The sequence below is a fragment of the Mustela nivalis genome, assembly GCF_964662115.1.
Source record: "Mustela nivalis genome assembly, chromosome: 12".
NCBI classification, from domain to species: Eukaryota; Metazoa; Chordata; class Mammalia; order Carnivora; family Mustelidae; genus Mustela; species Mustela nivalis.
The window spans coordinates 44,190,199-44,207,078 of record NC_139031.1 but is presented as its reverse complement, the minus strand read 5'-3'; the positions used below and the strand labels follow the sequence as shown (position 1 = coordinate 44,207,078).

Here is a 16,880-nt window from a genome sequence, read left to right as displayed (position 1 = left end):
TGTGCTGAAGCCACAATCGAAACCCATTAAATCAGCACCGTGGTCCGTTGTAGTCAGGATCTTTTAAGTCTCCCCAGGCCATTCCAATGAGAAGCTAGGCTGAAACTCCTGAGCAAAGCTTAGGGATAAGCAGGCACTTGCTGGCAGATGAGAGCTGAAGGATGGACGAGCAGGGAGAACATTCTAGGCTGAGGGAACCCCAGCAGTAAGAGGTGGGGAGGGAAAAGAGTACCTCCCTGTGTGTGGAACCCTGAATTAGGGTGGGTTGGGGTGGCCTATCAAGAGGGTCTGACTGAGGGTCCCAGGGGCCCTGTGAGTCAAGACTGACCACAAGTCCCCCTCAGACCTGGATTTGGGTGAGGGACCCCAGGCCTCTGGAACAAATCCACTCATCTACTGACATACTCATTCATTCACCCATTCATTCATTTACTCACTCACCCACTCATTCATTCATTCACCCATTTATTCATTCATTCACTCACGCATTCATTCATTCACTCACCCATTCACTCATTTACTTATTCACTCACTCAGTCACTCATCCACTTACCCACTCATTCACTCAGTCACTTACCCATTCATGCACTCTCAGTCACTCTCATTCATTCACTCACCAACTCATTTGCTCACTCACTCATATGACAAGTTGGAATCTTAGTGTCTGGCCTGGGTAGAATAGGGCAAGGCCACGGGCAGGGGACTGTAGAGACAGAGAGGTCATGCCAGTGGCAGAGGTGGAGCTGATGCTGTGGGAATTCAGTGGAAGGAGAAAGTGCTTTATGCTGGGTAGGGTGAGTGGACGTGGTGGAATCAGGGAGGGCTTCAAGGAGGAAGGGGCATTCAGGCCGGGCATGCAAGAGGCAGGGTATAGAGGGGTCTCCTGGAAGCAAGCTTTCCTCTAACTCTGAGTGCCCAGAGGAGAGAGGAGTCTACACCCTCCCATGGTCTGCCTAAAGAGAGATTGTTTTACCTCTTCCTATCTTCCTACTCTGAGTCATAGGGTGGCGCTCTATAGGACAAAGCTGAGATGTTACCTCTGTAGGACAAAGCACAGCCAAAAGGCAACCAGCAGGTGGAAAAGAAGAGGAGACTGAGGGCTTAGCTGGATTGCTACCTCCATGGCCCTTTCTTTCTCTGTGCCTCAGAACCTTCTCTATTAATTAAGTGGGTGAGATGGATCATATTAATAGTCAATATTTATATAGACTTACCATGTGCCAGGCACTGTGCTAGTGCTTTTTTCTCCCACTGCAGCTCCTTAGGTGTGGGGTCTATTATCACCCCTATTTTGTAGATGAGGAAACTGCTGCCCACAGAGGTTATGCCCCTTGCTTAGAGACAGTTAAATAATAGGCAGAGGTGAAACTTGTATTCGGGTACTCTGTACCCTCAACTCCTGGGATCCACTGCCTTGGAAGAAGGATATGAGACACTGAGCCCCTAGCCCCCCTCACCTGCTATATGACCTTGCAAAGGGCACTTAACCCCTTCATTTATTCTGTCTGCAAAATGGAGGATTAAAAAATAATATCTACCGTGTAGGATTATTGCTTTAAATTCCAATCGTGGGAAAGGCTAAGGGTGTTATGTGGCATTTGCTAAGTATTCAACAAAGATGTTAGAGTAACAGAGTCGTCGTGTTAGGGCGTGGAGTGCCTCTAGGGTCTCCGTCTTCCATTAGATCAGAGCTCTGGGGAACTGTGGAGTTCTCTGCAGGAAACTGCAGTTTGGGACAATCTGGAAGGGCTTTCTGGAAGACTCAAGGAGGGGCTGGGAACTAGATCCAGGCTGCAGAGGGCAGATGGAGAAGCATGGGAAGGGGAGCAAGAGCTCCAGGTGGGAGACGACCTGATAGAGGGAGGAAGGGAGCCGTGAGTATGGGAGATGGGGATTGTAGCAGCTCACTAAGGACAGTTTCTGAATCTCCCCCTCCACGGAGCTGTCCAGGGTGGCTCATGAAACCTCACCCACCTATGGGCTGGGCAGAGTTTTCCCTTCCGTTTTATAGCTGCTGCTTCTCAGACTCATAGAAATCGGGTTGCGAGCCCGTTACCTGGTAAGTCACACAGCCAGGGAGGGAGGAGCTGGGACATGTCGTTGGAGGTTCCGAAGCCCTTGCTGCTGACCACTGCACTGTGGCTCAGAGGAGGAGCAGAGCGAGACCATCCACTGCACCCTTCCCCCTTGTGCAGTGAAATATCACTTGGCAGAGGAAGTTGCAATGAGGCTGGAGAGATAACTAGGAGCGGGGGGGGGGGTTCTTCAGTGCACCCCCTAGAAGCCTGCACTTCACTTGGCTACGGAAAGGCTAAAGGGCATCTGTGTTTCTAAGGGTGTGAGGCCCCAGCTCCAGTCCTGTGGGAAGGAGGCAGGGCTGGGCAGGCGGGAGTCCTGGGAGGGTCCAGTGGTCACCAGGGGCTTTTCTGTACAAGCTGAGGTTAGAAGAGCCCCTTGTGGGTCTCAGAGGAGGCGGCTTCTGGGCATCTTTCCAGTGCCAAGTTCTGGGGGAGCACTGATCTTGCTGTCAGCAGACATGGGAGAGTTTGCTAGGGGCCTTTGTTTTCCCCACATGCTCCATACGAGCCTCAGGTCCTTGGGGGCGTCCTTGTCATTGCCGTCGAGCCAGGCTTCTTGGCTTCGTATTAAACCTGCTTGTGAAATCCAGGCAACAGTCGATCTTGCTCTGTGAAGTGTCTTCGAACCCCCAGGAGCACTTAAAGATGCTGATAGCCAGGCCCTTCCCAGACGAATGCAATCAGCATTTGGTGGGGAGGTCTGTGGTAAAAGCCTTCAGATGATTCTAAAGTATAGCCAAGTTAGAGAGCCACTGTTGTGGCCAGAGGACAGCAGCCACTGATGCTCGTGCCGTCTTGGGCAAGAGAGCAGCCCTCCGCGTTCAGGTAAGCCAGGCTGGGGGCTCGTTCCTAGCCAAGAGTCAAACATGAATGTCACAGAGAATTGGCGATTGGCATGGTGTTGCCGGTCTGCGCTGGGGTGACCTGGGAGGCCAGCCCTCCCCCTGCACCCCTTTTTTTCCTCCTCTCCTGCCCCTTCTGCCCCTAAGCACATGCACCACGCATGGAACTCTGGCCAGAGGTCAAATGATGCCTCTGAAGTGCACTTGAAAGAGAAAAAAGGAAAACTCTCTTCTTGCTCTAGTAACCATGAGTTATGAACTCACAGTCATGCTTTGCTGTATTTGAAAAATGTATTTCTATGTATTTCGTATATTTCCTATAATCTTTTAAATCCAGTGAAGCAAGTGCATTGGAATGGGGCCACCGATCTGCCAGGTTGAGGTGTGTCCACGCTACAGTGTCTGTGGCGAGGGCAGGCTGCGGGGGGAGGGCTCCCAGGAAGGTTAACTGTTTCCTCCCCAACTGGAACACCTCAAAGAGAACATGGGATGGTAGTGGCCAGAGTGGCCTTCGGGGTGAAAGCCAAGGGGCAGGGAGATGCTGGGTGAGGGTGGGGAGTGGGGCCAGCGCTCTGCAGCCAGCTGAAGAGGGTACAAAAACCAGGTGAGGCCGGCAGAGTGAAAACAGGCTTGCTGACTGCGAGGTTTGTTCACAACATCCTGGGTGTGTTTTAAAGATGTTTCTCGGGACCGCTACTGAGGCGACCTGATTGGCGGTTTTGAACCTCATCCCAAGCCCCTGAATGCTAAATGGGACTTGAGACAACACCGAGTCCAGCTCTGTCATGTGACCCAGAGAGAGGTTGAGGCTGGAGGTGGCCGTCACTGGCTCAGTCACACGGAGTGCCAGAGCCAGCTCTGGGACAGGACCCAGGTCTGCCATCCCAGTCAGGGGGGTGCTTTTGTGTGGCAGTGCTCTTGTGCCCAGAGAGGAGAAAGGAGTCCTGTGCGTGGGAACGGGATCTCTACTCTGAAGAGGTGCCTGGCCCACAAGTCACAGGCACGGCCCTCTTTGTTCTCTGTGCTCAGCCCGAGGGGCCTGCCTGTGCGAGGTGGGTCCGGTCAGCACCTCCGCTTTGCGGGGCTGCGGGCTTCCGTCAGCCTGGAGGTCTTCCCCGCGTTTCAGTGGGGCTGCTTGGGTGTGGTCTCCTTGGGGGTCCCCCTATTCTGGAGAAGATGAAAGAGGCCTGCGGTGGCTTTGGCTGGGGCAGGAGGGAGATTTGGCAGGAAGATGAGGAAGCCTGCTCATTGCTATTCTGCCCCAGCCTCGGAGGCCTGTCCGGGGGTGCCGAGTGCTTCGCCTCAGCTCCCACCTCCACTCTCACCGCACAAGGAGAGGCCTGGAGGAGGGCTGGGCCCAGGCTCCCCAGCCCTCCTTAACCACCTCTCCCAGCTGCTCTGAGACGGAACAGGCATTCAACATGGGATGGGGAGAGGGTCCACGGGGACCCTCGCTTCCGACAAAAGGTTCCATTTCTGTCCGAACTGGTTTTCCTTTAGCCCCGTAGTTCTCAGACTCCAGCCTGCCTCAGAACCTCCTGGCAGGCTGTTAAAATGCAGAATTCCTGGACCCAGCCCCAGAGTTTCTGACTCAGTGGGTCTGGTGGGGCCTGAACAGCTGCACCTCTGGCAAGTTCCCTGTGGTGTTCCGGGGTCCCCGCTCTGAGGGCGGCTGACTTCCAGAGGGGAGGACTGCATCTTCTTCCTTCCCCAAGAACCTCCCCACCACCCAGCACCGATCCCACAGCTGGTTCCCATTTTATGGATCAGAAATATTGGCTGGAAAGTCAATTACAGTAAATGGAATCATTTTTTTTCTTTTTTTTACCCTTGAATTGTGCTAAAATGAGGGGCTTGTTCTAACACTACCCAAGCATCCTCAAAGGGAGGACTGCATCTTTGTCTGAGTCCCTTTGGTGCCCCTGGTCTCATGGGTTTTGAACACTGTGTGGAACTGGACAAAATCATCACCATGACAACCTGCGATTAGCTCCTTATTTTGTTCCAGTCGAGGCTAATGGTCCTTGTATTCTCTCGCTGTTCAGTGTGCCCAAATGGTCTTTTCCCCTCCTGCTGTCGCAAGGCACTGCGTCTCCTTGGCTGCTTTGTGTCTTAGTGTCTTGGTATGAGCAGCAGCCACACCCACCCCCCAATGCCGAGTGTGCACGGCGCTCTGCCCCGAGCAGGATCCCTGAAGCACCTGGATTCCTTGGACCAGGTTCCACAGAGCCTTTCAGGTTTTTTGGGGGGTGGGGTGGGGCTGGGGAACAGACTGAGCCAGGGGGGCAGACACGGGCCTCATGTAGAACTGGGGAACTAGAGGAGAGGTGCTTGGGGATGTCCAAGCAGAGAGTTCTCCCAGGGGAGAGAGGCCATTCTGATTTTTGACTCGCAGAGAGGAGGGGAACAGCGACTGATGTATTTGACCATGTCTTCCTTGAAGCATGCTTTCCTGTCTGCTGTGTTGCTAACGTGGCCTGGGAGTCCCCGGTTTCTGGCCACCCCTCCTCAGCCTTCTTTGCCAGCCCCTCTTCTGATGCTGCATTCCTTCTGTCAGAAACAGGCCATATCCTCTTCTCTTCTCTTTGCCACACACCCTCTCACTAGACCCATTGTCCAGGTCCGTGGCCCTACCTAGCATCCCTCCCTGTGCTGGGCACTCCTTGTTCCCTGTGCTGACCACTCCTGTTCTCCTGCCCCAGTTTCCCACTCCCCGTCTGCACTCCGGACTTTTATCTAACTGCCTGTGGGAAATCCACCTCCACTTGGCTCTTGGCACCATCTCAAACTGAACACACTCCTCCAGACGAAACCCTTGAGCTCCAGCCTGCCTCGTGCCCACCACCATTTGCTTCTCATTCAGGTTCTTTCCACTGTGGGGAAAGGCTGACCCTTCCAGCCATACCGACATTTCAAGCCAGAAACCCAGGTGCCATCTCTCGTACCCGCCTCCCTTTCACTGCATCAGTCAGGGAGCCTTAATTGCTTATGCGGGTCACAGGGCGGCGTGGTTGGCAGACGTGGGACTCAGAGCTTGACTCTGCACCATCATTCAGAGCCCCGGGTTCCTTCCATCTTAGAACACTGCCGGCCTCAACCTGGCGCCTCCAAGGATGCTGCAGAGAGGGGAGAGGGAGAGAAAGGGCATGGAGCCTGTGAGGGATGCCTCTGAGAGCAGTCCATAACCTCCACTTACCTTTGTGTGAACTCAGTCATGTGATATCGGTGAGTCCCCAACAGTCGCGGGCATGCTTGCCGGTCACAGCTGGTTTGTCGCAGGGCCCTTAGTCCTGCCTCCAGACCTCCCTACACGACATAACTTTCCTTCCTGGCTGTCCTGGCTCCAAATCCAGCCCCTCCGCCTTCCCCTGCACTTCTGCCCTATCCTAACAGATATATTTCCGTGTTTGATTGACTGTTCTTGAAATGTTCTACCTTCCCACACGTGATCTGATTCCTATGGAATTCCTATGGAATCAGATCAGGAGACTCCTGAAAAAAAGACTCTGTTTTTTTTTTTTTTAATTATTTTTATTAACATGTAATGTATTTTTTGCCCCAGGGATACAGGTCTGTGAATCGTCAGACTTACACAATTCACAGCACTCACCATATCACATATCATCCCTAATGTCTATAACCCAACCACCCTATCCCTACCCCCGACCCCCCAACAATCCTTTGTTTCATGAGATTAAGAGTCTCTTATGGTTTGTCTCCCTCCCGATCCCAGCTTGTTTCATTTTTTCCTTCCCTACCCCCCCAACTCCCCACCCTGCCTCTCAAATTCCTCATATCAGAGAGATCATATGATAATTAGCTTTCTCTGATTGACTCACTTCGCTTAACATAATACCCTCTAGTTCCATCCACGTCATTAAAAATGGCAAGATTTCATTTCTTTTTAAAGTTTTTTTTTTTTTTTTTATTTGACAGAGAGATCACAAGTAGGCAGAGAGGCAGGCAGAGAGAGAGAGAGGAGGAAGCAGGCTCCCTGCTGAGCAGAGAGCCCGATGCGGGACTCGATCCCAGGACCCTGAGATCATGACCTGAGCCGAAGGCAGCAGCTTAACCCACTGAGCCACCCAGGCGCCCAAGATTTCATTTCTTTTGATGGCTGCGTAATATTCCATTGTATATATATACCACATCTTCCTTATCCATTCATCTGTTGATGAACATCTAGATTCTTTCCATAGTTTGGCTATTGTGGACATTGCAGCTATAAACATTTGGGTGCACGCGCCCCTTCAGATCACTTACATTTGTATTTTTAGAGTAAATACCCAGTAGTGCAATTGCTGGCTCATAGGGTAACTCTATTTTCAACTTTTTGAGGAACCTCCATACTGTTTTCCAGAGTGGCTGCCTCAGCTTACATTCCCACCAACAGTGTAGGAGGATTAGGGGACACCTTGTCTTGAAACGCATCTAAGGGAGGCAAAGCAGTGGTGGCCCCATCCTCATCCCCCAAACCTGAGAATGTGTTACCTTACATGGCAAAATGTTCTTGGCAGGTGTAATTGGGTTAAGGATCTTAAGATGGGGAGAGGGTCCTGGATTATTCAGGTGAATCCAGTGTAATCACAAGGGTCCTCATAAGGGAAGGATGGAGGCACGAGGGTCAGAGAAGGAGAGAGTTGAGGACGCTGTGCTCTTGGCTTTGAAGGTGGTGAAAGGGGCCACTGGCAAAGAATGTCTTGAATCTGGAAGAGATAAGGAAATGGATTCACGCTAGATCCTCCAGAAGAAATGCAGGCCAGCAAACATCTGGATTTAAGCCCAGGGAGGTCAGTTTCAGACCTTCTGACCTCCGGAACTGCAACATAAGACATTGTGGCATTTAAGCCACTGAGTTGGCTTTGTTGCAATAGCAATAGGAAGGTAATTCATCATCTAAGGGCTTCTCTTAGCATTTAGCCTAAAGAGCAAGATCTTTCCCTAGACCACCGAGCTGTAAGCGCTGTACAGGCAGAGACCGGGGCTGTATTTCTTCACTCCTGTATTGCTCTGCAGCGTTGGTCTCATAACTGACACAATTTCTTGAATAAATGTGTGAATAAGAGGGAGGGGAAGGGAGAGTGAGAAAAATAGGGTAAAAGGAGGAGAGGGAGGAGAAGGAGAAAAGGCGTCTTGAAATCCTCCAGTCCCAACAACACTAAGCTTTGTTGGGACTAGAGTCTGAAACAGATGGAGATAGAGAACTGGATGTGTTCTGTGGGGGTGGAAGGAAAATGAGTTGCTGTCCTCAGAGAAACCCAAGGCTCTTCCCTCCTTATCTTCCTGGGAGGGGTTTCTGGGGGGGATTCAGAGCAGGCCCTTCATCAAGGAGGGGAGACAAGCTAGAGCCCACGCCACCTCTGAGAGGTGGAGCATCCTGGGAGCCCCAAGGTGGCCCTCTCGGTCTCCTGCAAACCCTATGATGCAGGGCAGGAGGGTGGGCAGAGGGCTGTGAGCTCCCAGTGGGGTCAGGGACATTGTCCCCTAAAGGAAAACTATTTTTCTACTCACAGCATTTCTGACATCGAACATGTGGGTTTTCCAGGCTTCTGTGAACACTTGACTGGTGTCCCTACAATTTCATTCACTTCTGACACTAACTGTCTGCAGTTAGCCCAGACCCTTTGGCTAAGAGCTCGGTCTGAAGACTCTCCCCTCCCGCACTTTAGATGCCATTTGCAAATCATGGGTCCCCATGTTATCCATGCTTCTGTCTGACTTGACTACAAATTGGAGGTTCCCATGTCCTACCTTCTCCTCAGTTTCAATAATTTGCAGTAGTGGCTCCCAGAATTCAGGGAAACACGTTCACCAGTTTACTATAAAGGATATAAGGAACAGCCAGATGAAGGGGGTCGTAGAGTGAGGTCCAGAAGGAGCATAGGAGCTTCTGTCCTTGTGCAGTTCGGGGTTCACCTCTCTGCTAGTATGTGGATGTGTTCATCCACCTAGAAGTTCTTTGAACCCCATTGTTTAGGGTTTTTATGGAAGTTCTGTTATGTAGGTATGATCCCCTAAATCCTTAGCCTTTGGTGATTAGCCCAATTTCTAGCTCCCCGCCCATGTAGGGAAGTACAGCTGGTTGCCAGCTGAAAGTACCCGCTGGCAACCAGCCATCTTTGCCCCAGAGTCACCTCATTAGCATAAATTCAGGTGTGGTCGGAAGAGACTTATGAATAACTGAAGACACTCCCCTTACCTCTATCAGGAAATTCCACAGGTTTGCTTGCTTTGCCTGGAAGCTGGGACTAAGGCCAAATACCCAATTCTTACCATGCAGTTCCCTAAACCCAGACACTGGGATTGGGCTCTCCAGTTATGGATTTCTATTCTAGTCTTTCCACCTGCCCTGGTGCTGTAGGAATTGCCCCTGGGAACCTTAGTCCCTGGAGGGGATCCAGGCCAGGAACCTAAGGAGGGCACCGGGAAGGCTTCGATAGTGTGGCAGGCCATGGGGTAGGGTGGGGCACCGTGGCGGATAGGTCCTGGAAGATGCTTGCCCTGGCAGTGGGGCCCTGGAGGGCAGTCCCGGCCTCCCCGGCCACCCTTCTGGACACCAGCAGGTCATGAGTGAACCTCTGTTCCTAATTTGAGATCTGGTCATCCAGAGTTGGGCATATGCTCAGAGACTCTCCGCCCTGGCAGTGCACACAGGGAAATTAAGTCCGGGTGGACTGGGTAGAGACTTGCCAGCGTCATGAAGGGAGCCCTTGGCAGAAGTCAACCGAATTCGAGTCTTAAGGCTGCCTTGCAGGGGCCCTTATGCTTCCTCTGCCCTCCCATGCAACCTTCTCAAATTTGTTTCCTGCTCCGCTGTGGCCCTGGGCCTGATGGGTGTGAGAGGTGGGGCAGGACAAATTCCCCAACCAGGCTTCTAGGCCTCCGACCTCCCACCTGGGAGCCCTCACTGCCCCTCATGGCATTGCTGCCTGGGGCTCTGCATCTTTCCCTGCTCCTCAACCCTCAGGAGCATGCTCTGTTTATCTGAAGGGCCCTGAGACCTCAGGAGCGTCAGCTGGCTGTCGCAGCTGGTTGGGTCAGGGCCTAATGTTCCACATTAAGGGAACATCTGTTGGCTGGGGCTGCTAGGGCATGGGCCAGACACAGCCATGCTCCACGGCCGTTCCGTGATCCGTGTGGGCCATGGCAGCCAAAGATACGCTGCTGGGTCTCTTTCAAGGACATGATGTCATAACCAGCCACGTGCCGGCTGGTTTCCTGCTGTGAAGGGTGGGCAGGAATCAGCAATAACTGGCTACTGCTGTGAGACCTGGGACCCTGCTCCCGTCACGTGGCCCCAGTGACCTAGTCTTTCTGGTTTGTTTCCCTCAGAATTTTGTGTGGGGCTTCCAGCTCCCAAACTCGGTCATCCCAGGAGCCAGGAGACCACAGGCCAATGTTACTGGGTGTGAATTCCAAAGTGGCTGGGTTTGGATTCTGAGAGACCAGGTTTTCTGCATTTGGAAGCTTTGGGTGCCTTCTTGTCCAAAGGCTAAGTCCGTTGTGGACCCCGACAGGCCAGGAGCCCATGAGGTCTGCCCTAGGCCCCCCTTGCAGGCCTAGTGCCTGCCCAGTCGTCCTCTGTGACACTCCACTGGAATTTCTCCTCACCTTGCCGGGCTCTGCTTCATCTCCTCGCCTGGACCTCTCCCAGGGGAATGCTTCTCAGGGACGCCTAATTGAAATAATGAAATTAATGCCAGTAACAGCAATGAACATGCATTGAGTGGGCCTGGAGCTCCGAGAGCTTTACATGGATGAATTCATTAATCCTCATGACAGCTCTGGGCGGTGGGACACTGTCGGTCACCCTCTGACTGTCCTTGATCTGGTAAAGAAGCCCTCTCCAAAGCCCATATTTCTAGACGCCTCAGCAGGATGTGAGTCCCTTCCTGAAATTGCACTCTGCTGTCGGACCCTCCGTGTGGCCGCTTCCCTCCTCCACCTTTGCTCCCCTTCGTGGGAATTACGTCACCACTCGCCCTTCCTCTGCCCACCTGATAAATGTGTGGTTGGTTCCCTGGGGCTCCCTTCTTCATGCCCTTCGCACTTCATGCCCTTTCCCTGGGGGCACTGCCGTTCCAGGGCCTCACCCTCTCCCTGTGTGCCAGAGGGGGAAGCAAGGGCTGCGCCCTTGGGGGCCATGCTGAGGACATGAGGTGGTAGGTCCTCTGAAAGGTTAGCACAACTACAGGTGGGCTGGATGTCCTGCCCAGATCTTCCTTTCAGGTGGGCTGAGGGGATGGAGAATAGGACACGAGTGTCCACATATATTTTTCAGTCAGACCAACCAAACATGATGGCCCTCTGGATATGGAACAAGAAGGAGGAGGAGGCATAGCAAGGGCAGTCTGTTACCGAAACCCAACTTCGGCTGCCCTTTGTTTGAACAGCCAACACTTGAGAGATGAGTTTTGATTGGAAAGCAATACGAGCTTTATTCAGGACACCTGCCACTTGGGAAGATGGCAGTCTTGTCCAAAAACCAACTCTGAGGTGACTGCTTGGCCCAGAGATTTATTTAAAGGGGTTTAGGGCAGTTACAGGAGGGCAGTGGTCTGTAACCTTTCTTGATTGCGTGCAGAAGCCAGCTGCAGACATTATCGGGGTGCCCACAGGTCATACAGCAGGGTCTGGTGATGGTGCAGAAGGGCTGTGTTCTCTTTTAGGAAAGAATGCATCATCTCTAGGTGTACAAAGAAAGGTTTAGTTAATCACGTGGGTTACGGGTGCTTGCTAAAGTCTGAAGATGACTAGGTTGGCCAGACGGGCTGAAGTAGCTTCAAGTCTGTCTAGCTGGGGCTGAGACAGGAAACAGGGCTGCAGTGGAAGATGCTGAGTGAAGTCTTGGGCAGGCTGGGTTTGGATTACTTGCGGCCTTTCACGGTGGGGATATCCAGCCTGTTTTCAGGTAGTGCAGGTCTCAGGATCCGGGGTTGCCTGTGTATAGCTCTGTCCCTAAGTCCATGAGCCAGTGATCTTGTTCAAGGTGGGAGCAGTGAGGCTCCGGGGGCAGTGTGGCCACTGGTATATCTGCGTTCAGTTAAGGTGGGCAAGGCAGACCCATCAGGAGGATGAAGACGTGGGCAGCTGGTGGCCAGAGGCAGGCACCTCATCGGAGAGGAGGGATAGCGTCAGAGGAAGGGGTGGAGCGTGAAGGGAGGTGAGGGAGCAGCCATGGGGTTGCCCAGACCTCCCAGGAAAGGCTGGCAGGGGTGGAAGGAGAGAGAGACAGAGGGTACAGGGTGGGCAGAGGGGCAGGAGGGTCTGCTGAGCCCCCAAATTAGTACCTGGTCATCAAGCTTGCCATCTTTCTCTTGTTCCTGGCAGCATGTGTCCGGCGATGCACCAAGTCTGGGTGATTCCTAAACACCCCTTGGTCTGCCCTTGCTCCCCCTCCAGCCCTCAGCATTCGCCTGAGTTGGGCCTGTGCCACTACTGCACTGGCCTCTTCTGTCTTTGGGCTCTGAGTCCCTTCACAGTCCCAGGCCTTGGCCACGCAGGCCTCTGCCTGGCCAGCTTTGCCCTCTTCCTCGTCAGACCGCTCAGAGCCCTGATCTCTGGAAGGCAGGGGCAGGCCTGGAGCAGCACCCTGAGACCAACCAGTTCCTGGAACTCCTCTAGAGGCAGGGAGGGCCCACCAAGGAGGCTGAGCTAAAGCTGGACCCCAATGTGATGCTGGAGGCTGGGAGGACTAGGGGAGCTGGTGTGGAGAGATAGTGGGGTGCTCCAAGGACCCCCCCAGCATCTCGTGCATGGTGATCCCGCCCTGGCCTGCTATGGGCCTGCTTCTCCCTTCCCCATAGTCCTCCTGGCACCATGGGGCTGTGAGAGATGGAAAATCAGGTGAGAGCTCCCTCTCCACTTCAGGAGCCCCTGAAATGTCCCAGCTCCTCTTTGAGGGGTCTTCCAGGGATGAGGCTGAGGCCTGCCTCACACAGTGAGCCTCACCTTCTCTCCTTGAAACTGTTACCTCCCCCCGCAGGGGCCTGACTCACCAGGGTGTGTGTGTGTGCCCACCTGCATGAGTGTGGTGAGTGTGGTTGGTGTGGTGGGGCTGGGCCCCCTCTCACTATGATTCTCTCCTCCATAGGCTGCCCTGGGATGTGGGACAACCTCACGTGTTGGAAGCCTGCCCATGTGGGCGAGATGGTCCTGGTCAGCTGCCCTGAATTCTTCCGAATCTTCAACCCAGACCAAAGTGAGTTTCCCCCTGGGGCTTCCCTAGGCCATGATTGGTCTAGCCTTCACCCCACACTTGGCCCCAGGCCTTCCTGGGACACTAGTACCCAGGACCTAGGACCCCCTGCAGCCATGTTTCCCATTCTAGAGCTCCCATGCTAGCAGGAACATGAGAGTACAGACCCTGGTCCGCACAGGGACATGGAAGCGCCCACAGACATGGCTCCCAGGATGCCCTGGAGATGGGGCCTTGTGGGTGAGGCCAGGCTGTGTGTCCAGAGATGGACACACAGTGAGACGCTCTCTGGCAGTCGCACACAAGACACTCCCCCATGTCCACACTCACATACCCACTTAGAAACTAGGTATGGTGTCTACGGCCATACCACCCTGAACGCGCCCGATCTCTTCTGATCTCGGAAGCTAAGCAGGGTCGGGCCTGGTTAGTACTTGGATGCGAGAAACTAGGTATGGTATCACAAAGAGCTCTGCTTGGGACATGCCTGTGTTTGAGGTCTTGGGGGTGTGGAGCACTGATGAGCTGTGGAGATATTCAGGGGCCCCAGACCCATTTGAGAGTCCTAGGGTTGGGCAGTGGCTGAGCTGTGTGACTCAGGATGTAGGGATGGAGGCACAAGTGAGGGGGGGTGGTGCTCCTCACAAAGGCATAAGGCTTTACTGACCGCATCTCCAAGGGAAGGGGTCTAAGATGGATTCATGCAGATCTCTTCTTTGGGTGTGAGTCCATTGGGCTCTCTAGGCCAGTTCCACCTTTCAGCTGGAACCTTGTAGACTCCTGAGGAAGGTTGCTCCTAGCCAGGCCTCCCAAGCCCTGGGAAGGGCCTAGAGCCCTGCCCTGCTCCTCCACCCCACTCCTGTGGCTGTGGAGGGAAGCAGGACACCAAGTTAGGCAGGGCTGGGCCCTAGGCAGGTGATGTCCTGAGAACATGTCCACAGACTGCTGAGCCCAGGGATGGGGCCTTGTTTAGGGGAGGGTGGAGGGCAGGGCCTCTTGAGGGGGTAAGAGGCATCTGAGTCACTTGTGTGCTCATGCACATGACCTTGCCACCTGAGGCTGCCTGCCTAAGGCTTAGGCCAGGGTCCTTCTAGAACTGGAGAACCTCTGAGCTCCACTCCATTATGGAGTCTTGCCTACCTCCAACCTCTGACCTGTCTATCAGAGGCAGAGGCACATTCTATTTCACTTCCAGAACGCCAGCAACTGTGACCCTGCCTAGAGGGGCAGGTGCTTATGGGAGGTGGCAGAGAGTGGCCGTATGCTGGGGTGTGGGGCCCCATCTGAAGACCAAGGGAGGCAGGGTTTAGCTCCCCCTCCCTGTTACTTCCCCTTCTGGGGTGTTCAGCCCCACCTCCCGCCTCCAGATCCCCCAGCCCAGAAGGAGGACGCCCCGGGCTCTCCCATCCTGACAGCTGGGGGACTGGGTGTGCCCCAGAGCCAGACAGGAAGTGAATTTGGAATTAGAGGCAAAGCGGTGCAGGAGTACGCGGTAGAGTGTGCACAGGGGACATCAGTGCGGTGGCAGCCGGTGACTCAGCCACATGGCTGCTGCATTCCTGTGGAAACCGCCTTCCTCACTTCCTTTGTTCGTGTACTCCTCTCATTCATCATTTACCTGAGGTCTCTTGAACGTCTGCTTTGGGTCAGGTACCATGGCGAGATGGCTGCTTTACAACAACAACAAAAAGGCAGAATGAATCAGTGGTGAACTAAGATGCCAAGGAAAACTTCCCTTCCCACTGTGTCCCCTCCCTCTGACAATTGCACCGTGAATGTGTTATTTACACCTGATTCTTAATGGCTCATTAAGGCAGGGCCCTTTAGCGTCTCCGTTCACAAGCCTGGATTAGTGAGACTTGCTTAGAAAGTTGAAAATGGCATTTCTTATTCTAGTTCATGGCTCCCAGGGCTGAATCTGCTCACTATAGCAGTTGTTGCTTCCTAGGCTACTGATGATAGGGGGAAGGGATTTCTCCTTCTCTGAAACACCTCGGCTCATCTCTCCTTCGCTGGGTCCTATTCCGAAGGGAGAGGTAGAAGTCTCCTGTGTCTGGCCCACCCATAGCCTACAGTCCTCATGTCCCTGGGTCCCCAGCAGAGCTTGGGCATGGGGAGGGGAGGAGAGAGGAAATCAGCAGGACCCTGTGAGAACAGACCCAGCGTTAGCTCCCTGGTTCACCTATGGGTTCTCTCTCTTTCTCTGTTTCAGTGTGGAAGCTAGAAACCTTTGGTAAGAGGAACCTTGGAGAGGAGAGACCGCTGATCATCTGTCCATCTGTCCATCCAGTGGGAGCCCAGTTCTGACTGCTGGGAATGGGTGGGGGTGGAATGAGAGGCTCCTCAGGGACCAGATTCCCCCCACACCCATCCCCTGCCCTTAACCATCCAAGGAGGTGGGGGACACAGGCACATGGAAGACATAGCCCTTGGTCTCGGGGCGCTCAGCACTGATTTGGGAGGATGAGACACACTCGTGGAGGATAGAAAATGGGCATGGTACAGCCCTGAAGGTGCGTGTGAGCCCATGTCGATGCGGACATCCTCAGTGGCCTTGATGTAGGAATGGAAGGCAAGCTTGAGAACAGGAGATACCTAGCTGTGCAGCATGTAGGCAGGATAATGAAAGGTCAGGAGAGGCTTCCTGGGGGTAGGGGGTGGAAGGTCAGCTATGTGTTGAAAATAGGGTTTTTAGAAGTGGAATGGAAAGGAGGGATCATTGCTTTCAGGGGCTTTGTCATGAGAAAAGGATGGAGGTGGAATAATCAGGAGAGAGGAGAAAAAATGTCCGTGGATGAAGTCCTGGGTGCCCCCTCGGATGAGACAGGTTTGGGGCTGAGATGGAGGCTTGTGGACCCAAGAAGAAACCCAAGCCCAGGACCCATGTAGCTATTCCTGCTTTTTTTCTGGAAAATACCCAGTCATCCTTTTGCACTCCTCTCCCAGTCTGGAGGCCCTCCCACCTCCCCGACTCTGTTCTGCTTCCACTTCCTGTGGCCCCGTGGGGAGAACTGAGTCATGGGCCGTCCTTAGCATCACTGCAGTACAAAGCAAATGGGATTGATGCTGGAGGGCACGCTGTGTCGGAGAGGGGTGCGGCTCCTGTGTGCACTGCCGCCTTTTGGCAGAGACCCCACTCTGTCCTTCAGACCTGGAACGGCCTTGACCTTCCAGGGTAGAGAGTGTACCACGCATAGCTCTGGTACACGGAGGGCCGCACGTGCTGACTCATGCCCGCTTCTGTACTTTGCAGGAGAGTTCGATTTCCCTGACAGTAACTCCTTGGATCTCTCAGGTGAGGGCATCAACTGGGGCCCACCATGGCCTGGCTGGAGGGAGGGCATGGGCTGGCACGGGAGCTTGAGGGGCCCAGGTCCAGGGAAGGTGGGGGCTTCTGTGGCTGTGGGATCTATAGTGGGTCCTTTTCCTTCCCTGTAGAAGGTGTGGATTTTCTCCACGGAAACTTGCACTCATGGGCCCAGACAGAGCATTGTGTGTATGATTTCTGGGAGCACAGATCTCTCAAAGCCACACTAGGGACTCCAAATACAGACACCCTAGATTCAAGGGTCCCTGAAAGTTTGGAACTCCCTCAGGGGCAACAGTGGTTCTCCAACTTCAACTGTGACCTCAGTCACCTAGGCGGCTCCTCAAAACTCTGATTCCCTGCCCCTAGAGTCTCTGATTTAGCTGGCCTGGGGCAGGGAGGCGCTGAGAATGTGCATTTCCAGCCTGTCTTCCCAGTGCTGCTGAGGGGACTGT

At 53.8% G+C, this 16,880-nt stretch overlaps 1 protein-coding gene across 7 annotated transcripts in view; it reads left to right on the top strand.

Annotated features, from left to right (window-relative positions):
* Positions 1–16,880, top strand: part of ADCYAP1R1 (ADCYAP receptor type I) — a 58,457-nt gene that overhangs the window by 13,670 nt on the left and 27,907 nt on the right. For all 7 annotated transcript variants that reach the window (XM_082693666.1, XM_082693667.1, XM_082693669.1 and 4 more), the window contains 3 exons: positions 13,014–13,121; positions 15,331–15,351; positions 16,372–16,413. In XM_082693666.1, the coding sequence (XP_082549792.1) occupies positions 13,014–13,121; positions 15,331–15,351; positions 16,372–16,413 (171 nt within the window). The remainder of the gene's footprint in view (positions 1–13,013; positions 13,122–15,330; positions 15,352–16,371; positions 16,414–16,880) is intronic.